Source organism: Paroedura picta, chromosome 8, assembly GCF_049243985.1.
Source record: "Paroedura picta isolate Pp20150507F chromosome 8, Ppicta_v3.0, whole genome shotgun sequence".
NCBI classification, from domain to species: domain Eukaryota; kingdom Metazoa; phylum Chordata; class Lepidosauria; order Squamata; family Gekkonidae; genus Paroedura; species Paroedura picta.
Window position 1 is genome coordinate 43438146 of NC_135376.1, and position 14006 is coordinate 43452151.

General features: G+C 48.5%; 1 protein-coding gene across 4 annotated transcripts; it reads right to left on the reverse strand.

The window, feature by feature from the left end:
• Positions 1-968: 968 nt before the first annotated feature.
• ZFYVE27 (zinc finger FYVE-type containing 27) lies at positions 969-13736 on the reverse strand. 4 transcript variants are annotated; one of them, XM_077349428.1, is made up of 13 exons: positions 13625-13736; positions 12357-12560; positions 11834-11904; positions 11429-11615; positions 8478-8573; positions 8018-8130; positions 6772-6914; positions 5755-5826; positions 5523-5543; positions 4969-5128; positions 3837-3883; positions 3293-3374; positions 969-3056 (listed from the first exon to the last, which is right to left on the reverse strand). In XM_077349428.1, the coding sequence occupies exons 2-13, from the start codon at positions 12557-12559 to the stop codon at positions 2992-2994; spliced, it is 1260 nt and encodes a 419-aa protein (XP_077205543.1). In that variant the 5' UTR covers position 12560; positions 13625-13736; the 3' UTR covers positions 969-2991. The 4 variants fall into 4 exon arrangements, with proteins under 4 accessions (XP_077205543.1, XP_077205542.1, XP_077205541.1 ...); XM_077349427.1 differs by having other exon boundaries at positions 13536-13703; XM_077349426.1 differs by having other exon boundaries at positions 13262-13693.
• Positions 13737-14006: the final 270 nt, after the last annotated feature.

Consider the following 14006-nt stretch of genomic DNA (forward strand, 5'->3'; position numbering starts at 1 on the left):
TAGCAGCCTGTCACAGGTGGGGCATGATTTATCCTGAAGCTGCACTCCTCAGGCTTGCTGCCTGACAGCTGAGATGTCCAGCTACAAGAAATTCACTGTAAAATGGCAAGTAGCTACTATATGAAAAATATTGTTTCAACCATAACCGAGTAAAATGCAACTGAGTGCTATCCTGTTTGTCTCAGTGGTAGAACACACTGCATGCGGCAGCAAAGATCTGACAAGGAAGAGACCCTACAGTTTTGTAAAATCTGGATGACATCATTTTTTCCTCCTTTCTACAGTCACCTCTTGTGCGCTCAGTAACAGAACCTGACCTTCTCCAAAAGGGGCTACACTCACTTGATGAGTGTGGGTTTACTTCACAGGCAAAGTTCAAGTAAACCAACAAACTTTGTTTCAGATTCTGTTTGAGGCAAGACAACAACGAGGATGACAGACAGCAGACTCTGCATTACAAGTCAGATGCTTCAGTAGTCATCAAGAGGTTATGGGCTTCTTTAAAAGTTTGTTTGCTCCCATGAGAAGTAGCAAAAAAAAATACTCCACTTTCCCCAGACTGCACTAAACCTTGGCCTTTTGTGCACAGTAACAGCAGCTGTGGCTTTAGGAAACTGGTAAGCAGCTTGCACAAACAGGTAGGGCAAGTAAACTATAAGTCAGCAGACATAGTGTGGAATCTTGTGATCGTGAAAGCAGAGGAAGACATGGGAGATTCATAAACCTTGAATAGACACATCAATCTGGAGAATACCCTCCTTGAAAATAATGAAAAGGGAGTAACCAGAATGGGAGGGGGGGGGGAAATGTGGTTCATACATGGAAAGACGTCCAACTGAGAGCCTTCAGCATCTCTGCTGTCCTCCTTCTGCAAAGCAGAACATACAATCCAGCATTTTCAAACCTCAAACCAGGCACCTGTAAGATGAGTTGTGGCGAAATGAGTTAATGAAGCAAAGAATCAAAGAGTCAAGTGTACTGTGCTTTTATGAGTTTAGAATACAGAGCCTTCCCAAAGGTGCTACAGATGAACTGAAATTTCTTAAATCCTATGAGTTCTACTGACACCTAACTCCGTCTTTCATTCTAGTAGGGTTAGCATCTACTGTGAGGATTATTGATACAGTCCCTTTGTATCTTCTGATAGCAAGAGAGTTGGTGTAATCTGGCATCTGGTCTCCAGCGATGGCCAAGCAGATGCCTCTACCTACTGACCACACCCTGACAGACAAAGAGATATCCTTCTGAAAATGGTGGTCCCATTTACTAAGCAACCCCAGCAGACCTTGGCTTTGATCCAGCAATGCACAAGAGGAAAGACATGGTGCCATTCTGCTTGCACAAGACCTCGTGCAACACCTGGCACTTTCCTCTGCCTGTATTACAGTGACCAGAAAGTGATTGTGCAATCAGAAATGCAAGTGAAGAGACTATAAGCTTGCCTCAGCACAAGTAGCTACTGAGATCTTTTTCTTATTTTATTTAAGGTCGACTTTTCTCATGGAGCCTCGAGGCAGATTACAAAGTAGAAGCCAATAAAGTCAGCAGGATGAGACACAGAGTTCTCACCCAAGCCAAAATTCTGCACAGAATCAAACCCATAGACATAGTTGCCCTCCCTAGGTATTCCTAATCCTTTTTTAAGCTTCCACTAATGCCAGCAAAAATTAACTTGTATCAGAAGTTAAACACTGTGAAGTAGTGCTTCTTGTGGCCTTTTCTAAATCTATGTCCAGTCAGATTTTTACATTCATAGCACACTATTATGTAATAGCTGCTTTCTCCCAAAGAGGATGAGAAACGCACCCCCACACCCACCCTGAGCTGCTCTGCAGCACTGTCACATTCTGCACAGGAAACAGCGAGCTGGGAGAGGGCAGCCCTCCACACAAACATTCATGCCTTTGCCGCTCCCTCCTCTATTGCACTGCATTTCACCCAGCTCAGTTCAACCTGTGCATTTCTACTCTCTCGGCTTGGTAGCTTCACAGCTGACCACTTCTCTTTCCCTAATCTGCAAACCCCGGCTTCATCACCCCCTCCCCTCCTGACTGCATTCAAAGGCCCTTTTCCCAAACTCTAACACATACCTAGGCCCCCTCACATCTAAAGCTGTTTCAGGGCCTGGGAGTGCTGGCTCCAGTCTCTAATAACATTATTTATTAGTAACAGATACAAGAAAGCAGCAACATATACGCCCTGCTTCTGCGAGCCCAGCTCCTACTGAAGCAGGTACCTCACACACCTGAGTTTTGCAATGAATGAGAATCCCAGAGATCTGCTCTCCCAGTGCATGGATGACTGTCTAATTCCCCTTCAGGACAGACTGAGCAGCTTTGGCTATGTGCTACCTAGGATGAGCAAAGACAACTGCAGGGGAACAGGGGAGGAGAGATTCTGTCCCATTTGATGCAGGGAGAAAAAGCAGATCCAGCTGCACAATGTTCTCAGCTGCATGGGGACAAATGGGGGAGGGGGGCTTCTTTACACAGCAGAGCCAGCTATAGCCGCTATCCAAAGGAAGAACCAGTCTCAGCTTCAGAACAACTGGGATCTCGCCCAGTAGTGAAACAGACCTATCTGGATACTTGGCAATCCAGAAGCCAGAAGGAGTCCTGCAAAAAAAGAGACAGCAGAGCTCCTGTGCAAGTAATGGTGGGGGGGAAACCAGGGCTTCAGGGAGGTGGACCATCTCTTTTTTTCCTCCCAGGCTAGTAGCAAAGGGGGAAGCTTACAGTAATCTAACACATAAAGAACCTCCTGTCCAGTTCTGCCGGACTGCAGGACCCCTCCCCGCAACTCTTCACACGCCAGCCACAAGGGAGAGGCACACACAGGGGCACTCAGGAGGTCGAGCGTGGCAGCCCATCCTATCGCAGTTCCAGGGAGGAGCCGTGCGAGAGCACAAAGCCATGGCTTCAGTCCCATAAGGATCAGCATGTACAGGCGAAGATGCAGAGCAGATCCAGCAGAGAACTCGGAACCGCTTTCTCACTTGATGAGCATTAGGTTACAGTGTCCGCACACAAAGACAGTTTCCCGCTGGGCATCAGGCGCTGTGGTAGAAAGCATTGGTCAGAATTCAGGGCCCACCAAGCACTGTGCATTTTCACATAGACACCCCACACTGATAAAAACTGCTCATGACCTTGAGAGCCAAAAGCCTCTTGATTTCCTGCTCGCTCCCCACCTCTAGCAGCGGTCAGAACTGAAGCATCCCAAACAGAACGCCCCAAGAGGAAGCCCCCCTGCCCTGCACCCTCGCTGCCCACCAGAAAGCCATCTCACCCACCTGTAGCCCCCATACAGCTCTTGGGAACTCTGAAGGAGCAACATCTGCTGCAAAAACTGTTCCCACAGTTACTGCAATTTCGCTGGAGAGGGGGGGGGGGAAAGAGAGATAAGCAGCTATAGGGACAACACCAGAAGAAACCCAACGCCCTTTCTTCCCCTACATCAGGCTTTCCTCTCCCTGGTGGCCTGGCTTTTCACATCATTCCGTTCGCCATCCGTGCAGAAACGGATCCAGGAGACCATTCTGAATACTGGAGGGCAGGAGGAGAAAGGGCTGTGCCTTCTCCCAGGAAATGCAGTTCCACCTCCCTTCCCTGATGCCAGCTTCAGAGCCAAGAGGACAAAAGGACTGTGAGCCAGAGAGCGTATTAACAAGAGCCCATCAGATCCTCATTATGATTCCCTCCCCTCCTTCCCCCCTCCTCCAGTGCTGCAGGAGCCGCAAGGACTCAGGAAGGTGAACCACAAGGCTGCAGTCTGCAGTGTGATACCCACAAGACCAGGGAGCCGGCAGAGGGTATCCACGGGGGCCGGGCACTTACCCGCTTCTTCAACAGAGAGAAAGTGGCTGAGCAGTTGGCACAGTTTGCTGCAAGGCAAGGAACAGGGGTTCCATGGGACGCTCGCTCAGGCTGACCTCCAGTTCTTAAGTCACACCCCTGGCCTGGCCCTCACCGTTCCTGGCTACAGCCCCTCTCTACCAACACCGCCTTAGCACTTCTCTTGACTAGCCAGTGTCCCTTGGAAATACCCCCCCCCCCCCCAATCATGATTCCTGCAGCCTGGCTTATGGCTGCCTACGGGTGCTGACTAAGAGAGGGTGAGTGAGAAGGGACAAAAGCAGCCCGGGAGGAGGCATTTCTAGGGCCCGCAGCGCAAACTTAAGCAGAGGAGGATTTAAGAGATTTAGAGAGATTTAAGACTTAGGAGAGCCATTCCGCTTAGGGCTGCTGCCTTTCTACAGTTGCCCCTCGCCCTGTGTTCTCATTGTATCACATGACTTTGCCCACACCTGAGCATACCCCTCACAAGGTGGCAGTGGCATAAACGTCAAACAGCCCCACCTATTCTGCCCTCAGCACTTCCAAACAGGTTGTTTGCTTTTTTTAAATCAAATGTTCCCCTTCCTTTAGTTTTAGGGACCTGCTGGAAAACAATGGCAGAGGAAGCCTCAGAAACTGGGTGGAGGGAAGATGGCAAAGATTACCATGGATCAGCCTCCTTCGTCCCCTTCAGTGTGCTTCATTCCCACTCACCTCCACAGAACAAAGAATGGCTAAGTGAGTGAGTGGACCCAGCCCCTCCATTAAGCTCCTCCAAAGGAAGAGCCACTAACTTTGGAGGGGGAGGAAAGCATCATTCTTCACTGAGAAAAGTCGCGGACCATCCCAGCATATGTGAAGAGTATGTATTTTACACATTTATGTATGGTGATGAAGAATGAAGCACTGATTTTTCAAGTACAAGGCATATATCCTCTTGGGCAGAACAAGATTTTGGACACCCAAGAGTCACTCAAGGCACTTGCCAGCTCTGACTGCTGTTGTGATAGCTATTGGGCCAAAGGCCCAACACCCACAAGACAACTTCTACCCACCCATAGCACTATCCTGCTCCATTCCCAACGACATGCATTCCCCAGAGGTTCTCACTATGCCGGTTCCACCGTCCTACCTCCCAGTCCGGTGCCAAGGTTACTTGTCGGGTAGCGCTTGCGCAGACGCTCTGCCAGTCGTGAAACCTTTACACGAATCACTTCATCCTTTGTCAAGAAGGTGCTAACAGAATGGCCCGGCTCGTACTCTATTAAGCGCTGGGAGACGTCATCCTCTTCCTTGATGGGAGCAAAAGCAGAGAGGGGAACCTGTCAGGGAAAAGCCAACATACAGCAGCCAAGAACACCCTGCGGCAGCTGGGGCAGACTGGGAGAAACTCAGCAGAGCCACTGTTCAAAGGCATAGCTGGAAGGACATGGAGCAACAAGGATCAGAAAAGCAGGAGGGAGTCCAGATTCTGAGCGGGGAGGAAGTCTCAGCCAATCTCACACAGGGGAAGAGTATGGGGGAAGAAAGGGGACTAAAGACGCATAAAGGACTCCAGTCCAAACCACATGCCAGACATCAGCAGGCACACGGACCTGGAAAGAGAAGCAAGCTTTTAGATTTACATTTTATTCTGCCTTCATCCCCAGGTGGGACCTGTGGAGGGAATGTGGCCTCTGTACTCACCATTGGCAGCAACTGTGTCTCCTGCTCCCGCAGCAAGAAGAAGAAAATAAGAAACAATGGCCAGGAGACAGAAACCAGAAAGGCCCAGCCGAAGCCACTCTCACCCCAGGAACAAGCTTCGACCTTTATTATTCTCCCTTCCCCATGCCAGGACTTTCCTGCTTCCCAGCACAGATCAGCACAGGCCCTTGAAGTCCACCCCCCCATCTCCCCTACACCTTCTGACACCGACCTCAATAGCATCCTTGAATTCATCATCAGGCTCTGCTTCCTCTGCTTCCTCCACACTGCCAGGGGTCAGATCCTGCAGGGAAAGTAAATATCCAATATTACAAGACGAAGGGAGCATAACTCCCAGCAGTTTTTGAGATGGGGGTGTTCATGCCAAGATGGACCTCCCACCATTCTAGGTGCCCTGATGAAAAGTCACATGGAATTCAAGAGCAGATTTCCCGCTTCCCTCCTGAACCTTGTTATGGGACAGGGCAGCTTCCACTCAAAAAATAATGGTTACTGGTGCCTCCTAACAGAAGCAGGCAATGAAGACAATCTGAAGAAGTGTGTATGGAGACTCAAAGTCTCCTATTGAAGATAATTAAAAAGAGCTGAACTTGAAAATATACAATATATGATCTAGCAAAGCAAAGGAATCAAATCAGAAAACGTATTCAAATCTGTGACCAACAATCACTTCCCTGTGGCTCCAGCTCTTAACACTGGGTTCCAGATGCACCCCAAATGCTACTTCATCCTCGTAACCAGCTGGGTATTAAAAGTTCTAGCCATCTCTGAATAGTAGGAAACAGTAATATTGGACAAAGGACGGCAGCCTGCCCCCACCCAAAAAGAAACATCCCTAAAGACAAACTCCCAAGCCACAGAGCCAGGCTTCGTGCTGAGCTTTGGAGAGTTTCTGCCAATATCTACAGCCCCATTCTTACAATGATCCTCCTCCCTCTTCCACCATCATCCTATTTTGCAGCTAATAAGGCATCAGCATGGAAGAAAAAGAGTTGAGTAAGTATCTCCAGTAGAAGCAAGATACGCAAACTGGCCTTCTGTGCCCCAGCCTGAGATACAGATCCAACGAGTGGAACTGACAGCAAAGAAATGAGCTGATGCACTATTCTGCAGGCCATGGTGAAGTGCATTTGCAAAAGATAAACCTCCTCAAAGTATAAATCCATTCTCCAAATGCTTGGGGTTGAAAGACATTCGCAGGCACTTCACTACGCCCTCTGGGACTTACCTCCGTGCTGGTGGGTGTGGGTGTCTGGTCTGGGGGAACTCCAGACCCACCTTCTCCTGCATCCAGCTCTGCAAGCTCCGGACTACTAGAAATCGATGTGAGGCCCAAGCGTTGTTCTACAGCCGACTTCAGCTCCAGTACCACTTGGGAGAAAGCGAGGGAAGGAAGAGGGATGGAAGGATGCCATAGGAGGCCAGGAGAAAGCTTCCAGCAGATGGTCCAGTTTTTCAGCACTACCAGAGCACTATTTCTTCTAAGCTCAGGACAGCGATACTGCAAACTAAACAGCTGCTTCAGTCTCTCAGTACTAACTAAACAACTTGAAATCCCACTGAGGAGTAATTCACTGGACTGTATCCTATGACTCTCTTCCACTAAAACTTCCTTTGAAAGAAAAAAATTCCAAAGGAGAGTGTTTTTCCCCCCGTGGCATAAATCCTTTCTTTGCTGAAGGAAATCTTGGCAGACGGAGTCATCACATCCAACTTAGTAGAAGAGGTCCCACTTTACAGAAGAAAGCTAGCATGTTTGCACTACTGCAGTAAATCCTTCCTAGAAAACACAACCTTTGGAGATGGAGGGGTAAAGGGCTCCCTTATACAATGACCCTCTATGTACCTCATGGGAAGGTCTGGGTTGCTAATATCCATCACCCTTCTCGTTGCTGCTCCAGCAACATTGCAAAGCCAGTTCAGGGTGAGGACAGGAAACCTTGTCCCACTCCAGAAGGATGTTGGCGAGGGAGCTACACTGCAGATACATTCACCATTGCTTGCAACACCTCCCCCCCCCAAAAAAAAAAATACCCTGCTGAATGGGATGGCATGTTTTGCTGGAGCAAAAACATTCCTGAAACGTGACACTGGCGTGTGATGCTGTAATCTTCTTTCAGGCCCTCCCATCCATCAGTTTATCACCCTTTTACCAAGATCCACTTTGCCACTGGGACATCTCTGAGTGGAGGAGGGTTCCAGTACTAAGAGACCAGAGCTGTGCTCAGGGAATGAATTCCCTGTTTGGGTCCCAAGAATGTTGGACAGTTTAGTATGCAGGCTTGGGGCAGCACAGAGGAAACTGAAGCCTACCCGTTAGGTCCAGGATTCAGGATCAACAGGATTCCCCTGAATCCCACATGCACACCGCAAAAAAAAAAAAGCCCCACCTGGGGCACCTGAACACTAGTCTGTTCTCCCCTATAGCTCCTGTGAGACAGATCAGTGTCTGTCTAGATAGGACATTATCTTACCTCGGTAAAATGCCATGTTGCCCAAAAAAAGGGCATTATTGAGAAGAAAGAAGACCCAGCACAAGGGCAGCAGGTAGAGGGCACAAACTGAACCCATCAGCAACCCATAAAACCTGTCAACAAGTAAGGGGAAGAGTAAGCAAACTTAGGAATCAACAACAGTCCAGTATCCAGAGAGGAGATCTGGTCTTTTTGATTTCTCCTCATTCTGCTATGCCAAGCACCAACACTGCCTGCATATGCCCACCTGCTACCCAAGACTTTCCCCTCAGGCAATGCAACCTGTTCACTTTCCTTATGGATACCAGAACAGAACCTTGGGAGCGGAAGGAAAACCCAGGCCCTCCACAATGTGACCGAGCCTGATCAGAACAGCAGCCAAGTCCACCCACTCCTCATTTAACACCACCCGAGGCAACAATATCCCAACTCCACAAAACAGTCTACTGGAAAGACTCACTGGGAGGACAGAGAGGGATTCTCCCAGTATAGGACACGGTAGGCTGCCTCACAGCCACCACACAGCCGGCTCAGGAAGGCTTCCAACTGAATCAGGCTGAAAAGAAAGGACCACAGTGTTACACGCATTCATGCCCCCACCCACAGAGATCTCAACAATACAAGTTCCATTCGCTGTACACATGGACAAAGGCTATCCCTACTATCCCAAATGAGCACACAGGAAGGTTTCTCTCGGTGAGCAGAGCCAAGATGAAAACAGATGCCCCCATTCACACAAAATATGGCTGGGATAAGTATTGAAGGAAACACCTATCTCAGCCAATTTCAAACAATCAGAAATGAGCACAGGAGGAGACTGTATAGTGTTAGTAACTGGGGTGAAAACCAGCATGGTCCAAGGGACAGACCACTAGGCTTCACCATAGGACATCTGCATTCAAACGCCTACTATGAAAATCTATTTCAGATACCTAGGGCAAGTCGTAAGTACGGATTTCTGATCAGTAAGGAATAAATAAGGATATCTACACGGTTCTGGAGTAAAAGGAAATACAGATTTGAAAGTCCTCTGCTTACTAAGAATAGCACATTGTATTCATCAATTTATTGTTAGTGCTAGATTGCAATAAGAGATTTTGATTTCTTACAAAAATTAACACAAGACATGCCGAGGATATTATTTTTATTTTATTATATTATTAGACTTATAGGCCACCACTTTTGGCCCAGTCAGCTCATGGTGGTTTATATATAAGAAAATAAAATACATATAAAACCCCCGTTACAATTGAAAGCGGCATAGTCAACAACCTAGTTCCCTTGTGGACCCTCAGCTCTGCTGCTCAAGGTCGTTGTTGTTCTAATAGATGACCCTAGGCAATGTTAGCTTGGGGGGGGGGCAGGTTGCGAAAGGATAGGGAGGGACCCAAAGATCTATAATCCCAACACCTGGTTGAGAGCCAGTTTGGTGAAGTGGTTAGGAGTGCAGACTTCTAATCTGGTAAGCCGGGCTTGATTCCCCTCTCCCCCACATGCAACCAGCTGGGTGACCTTGGGCTCGCCACAGCACTGATAAAGCTGTTCTCACCAACCAGTAATATTAGGGCTCTCTCAGAGTCACCTACCTCACATGGTGTCTGTTGTGGGGAGAGGAAAGGGAAGGCAAATGTAAGCCGCTTTGAGACTCCTTTGGGTAGAGAAAAGCAGCATATAAGGACCAACTCTTCTTCTTAAATCAGGACCTTCTTTACCTGAAAAACCCTTGTCTCTGATCACACCTCCAAAAGCATGCCTATCTAGAGCCCAGGCAAACAGGTCTGCCCCATTTCACTTTATTATTGGCAGATAAAAATGAAAAACAGGTGGATTACGATGAGGACTGCATGGCAATTCGCCAGGGAAACAAGAGAGTGGTGGAATAAAAAAGCTATCTTTCATCTTGGATCCATTCAAGAATATAATGAGGCTGTGGCAAGGAGACTACAGTTTTTCAGGGACAGATATATCAAGAGAGTAACCAGTATAGTCTAACAGCACAGTACAAACTGTCAGATGGCTCCAACCCCACCTTATTTTGCTATACATTCATTCATCTATTTTCATCTAATCCTATTTAAGACAACATGGTATAGTGGTGAAGAGTGGTGGACTCTGATCTGGAGAACCAGGTTTGATTCCCCGCTCCTCCACAAATTGTCAGTTGGTTGACCTTGGGCTAGTCACAGTTCTTCAGAGCTAATCTGATGAGTAGTCTACATACGCAGCAGAATAAGGCTGCAAACTTCTGAAGTGGTAGAACAGACTGACCAGTTCAAGGTGCAGCTGGAAGAGGTTTGTTGTTTGTTTGTTTTTAATGAAGAGAATGCAGTTTTAAAAATCATGCAGATGAAGATTAGTACAGCCAGAGGTTATAAATTATTAAATACCTGGAATTTAAATTAGGAGTTTCCAAAAATGGTACTTGCCACCACCACATATTCTGAAGTAGAATAATCCATTCCAGCACCTCAAGAGAATACCAGTTCCTTTAACCTCTTGTGTAGACCAGGCCCACGGAAGCTTCTGTCCTGATCAAACTGTAATCTATCCATCAACTTAAAACAGTTCTGAGCATTTTCAGAACCAGCCTTGAAAATCCTTCTTTGCGCATGCTCACTGAAGCCATGCAGTCAGTTATTAAAAACTTGAAAAACATCAAGATCTAAAAATCGGTTAGACAAATGCATGTGCCAATAGTGCGCCCTCCTCAAATGAAGCTAATATATGTACCACATCTGGAGTAATGGCTAGAGTTAGCTGTAAATCAATGTGTTTAATAGCTCCATGGAGCAATGGAAACACACTTTTCTTCAGAAAAAAATAACTGTACAGATGGAAAAGTTGATTAAAATCAATTATTTTAAGATGAGGTTTCTTGCTTGGTGATTGAAATTGATCCACCTTCCTCAAATAAATGGGAATGAACAGAGAGTGGCTAGTGCAGACATGGACCCAATATAAATACTTAATAACCCTTCCTCTAGCCCACTGTCACAAACCCAGAAAGCATACATTAGACTGCCTTATACCAAGTCAGATTACTGGTCCACTTAAGCTCAGCACTGCCACCTCTGACTAGAAACAGCTATCGAGGAGATCAGGCATATCAAGGTCTTTCTGAAGCATCTACAGAGTCACATGGAAGCATCTACCACCCAAGATCTGTAATGTGGAGTTGAATCTAGGACCTTCACTAAGTTCTACCTCTGAGCCCTGACAGTGGCATGTAAATAGCAAAGTTTCTATGGCAGGTATCTGAAATACCTCCCAATGGATGAACAGGAATATTGCAACTAATAGATAAAATGTGAGAATCCTTAACAACACAAGAAGCAGCATTCTTATCATGCACTTCAAAACCACCCACTCCCATTTCCCAATGGCATTAACCCACCCACCCCTGACACTTACAAGCCCTTCACTTCAGCCACCGCTTCTTGTCGTGAAAGCTGAACTTTTCTGACATCCTCGCGCCGCACACTGTGGTACCTACGCCGCGCCAGCTCTTCTTCAGTCAGACGGACACGGCATGTCTCCTGTAGGTAGCCCAGCATGGCAGGCACTGAGATCAGGAGGGCACACAGCCCATACCAGGCAGCTGGTATAGAAAAGAGACTGCAGTTATTCGGTGATCCCACCAGTCAACAGTCAGCCACTGCATTAGCACACCTCAAACCACTATCTACTTGCCAATCATACTATACCTTTGCCAGCTCTCAGTTTACCCCGATTAAATCTCTCTACTGCCCACCTGGCCCATGACATGCCTTATTTTAGAAAAATTAATCACTCAGGATCCCAGCCCACTCTTCTCACCTTCACTCAAGGTCAGCAGCAAAAAGTTGAGGCCCAGGCAGGTGAAAAGGGAAAAGACAGGCATCTGCCAGCTGTAACACAGGTAAGATTAAGCATTTTGTTGGAACCCAGTGAAATATTTCAGCTGCCTGAAGATGAGACTGATGGGAGATGGAAAGGATGAAGGGTAACAATTTACAAGAGAAGGAAGGAGGGACTGAAACAAAAAGGACATCAAATTTAAGAAGAATGGACACAAAAGCCCTAGCCATATTTTGTGTTGAATGTCCATGTACCAGGAATCTTTTAGTAAGCAACCAAATTAGTCGCAGGCTGTCCTTAAGTCCAACCATTCAGAGTGCCCAAGTTAGCAATATTTAACATCCCTTGAGCACAGAGCTTTTAAAATGAATACAAGGTCAAAAGGATTGTCATCTCTCTTCCTCCCCCAAGCAAAAATGGCTATTGCAAAAAATGCCTGAACGAGGCTAAACAAGAAACATTCCCTCAAACCCACCCTTCTGAAGGTCTCACCAACACCCACCTGAGGAGGAACCACACCCCTTCAACAATATCCTGCAGTGGCTCCAGGTACAGCTCAAGCCGCTTGTAGGACACCACTAAATTGAAGAGGTCCAACGAAGGGGGCTTGGGAGATGAGGGGGGAACAGGCTGGGAATCACATGCTGTTGGGCTGTCCAGCCCATTCCCTGTGGTGGTCCCGCCTTCACGCTCTGACACCTGCATGCTATAAATGGGAAGATCATTTGGTGTCAAAAAACAAACCCCAAACAGTCATACCAACATCCCATAATGAGAGCATCCACGCTATCTCAGCAATCCTAGTATTTCCCTACAAAGAAGCTTCCATCACTACAAGTCTGCAAGTCAAGGGAAAGTGGACATGTTTTGACTAAGTCTAATTTCTACCCTCCGGGGAATGGTAGAAGACAGGAAGGCCTGGAGGATCATTGTCCATGGGGTCGCGATGGGTCGGACACAACTTCACACCTAACAACAACAATTTCTACCCCTCTGGGACTTCAGTCTTTCAGACACACTGTGCCAAAGCACGGATCCATTTATGCTCCAGGTGCTGCAAGACAACGGAAAGACCATGGCCTTTTGCTTCACACTTCAGTGTGCAAGCAAAGCAATCTGATAGGGGGTGGACAATGTGGACCATATACATGTAATCGCATCCTTATGTTCCATTCTAACTCGTTTGAAATAATCGCAAAGATACAGAACTTCTGCACTGCCTGTTCATCTAAACTCTTTCCTGCAGCAGGTCACAGGAGAAGTGGGGTGATCTTATAAGGCATATAGATAGAAAAGTAGGCTTTGTTCGGAGTTGGAATTCCTACAGGCAATCCCACTCCTGGATTTCCCGACCGACCCCTTTCTCCAAAGCAGATCAAACCGGCAACAGACGGGAGATGCTCTGACCTGCGTGTTCAGGGTGCAAAGAGCCAACCGTCACCCCTTGCAGACCCCGACACAGGAAGCCCCAGCCCCGGAAGGATCCCTCCGGCTTTAACAGGCAGTTGCCTGAGGCGGCAGGAATCCAGCAGGTGACATCCTCCCCATCCTTCCGCCTCCCGGGAGCCCCACCCGCTGGGATTCTGCGCGCCCTACAGTCCCGGGAGCCCCGGCTGGAAGATCCCGCGCCACCCTTCCTCCAAGGGCGCAGGCCCGACGGGACGGGGAGGGGAGCGCTCACTCGCTCGCTCGCTCCCCCGGGCCCGATCCGCAGCCACCGCAACCCCAAATATGGGGAGAGGGCGGAGCCTCCCCGCCGGCCGACCTCACCCCCTCGGTCCCGGCCGCCACAGAGAAGCCACTTCCTGGGGAGAAGGACCCGGCTGTGGCGGGGCTCAACTGCGCAGCTCCAGCCTGGCGGGGAGCGGCCATCCGGCCCGCCCACCTGACGCGGCCGGCCAATCAGGAGCGCAAGGAAGGAAGCCACCCGGCTCCCCGACAAGCGCCCCCGCGGTCGCTAAAAAGTCGGTGTGGCTGGAGCCTGTGCGGAGCTCTGGCCTTGCTGGGGGTGAGCCCCAGGAGAGGGAATCCGTTAGATGCAACCCCCCGTCCAGGCCAGCCGGGGTCGCGACCGCTTTGTGCTCAACCTACTCGGGCAAGAGCAGGGCTCGGCTAGTGTGTTTGGGGTCCCTGGGAGAGCCGCACGCCCCTG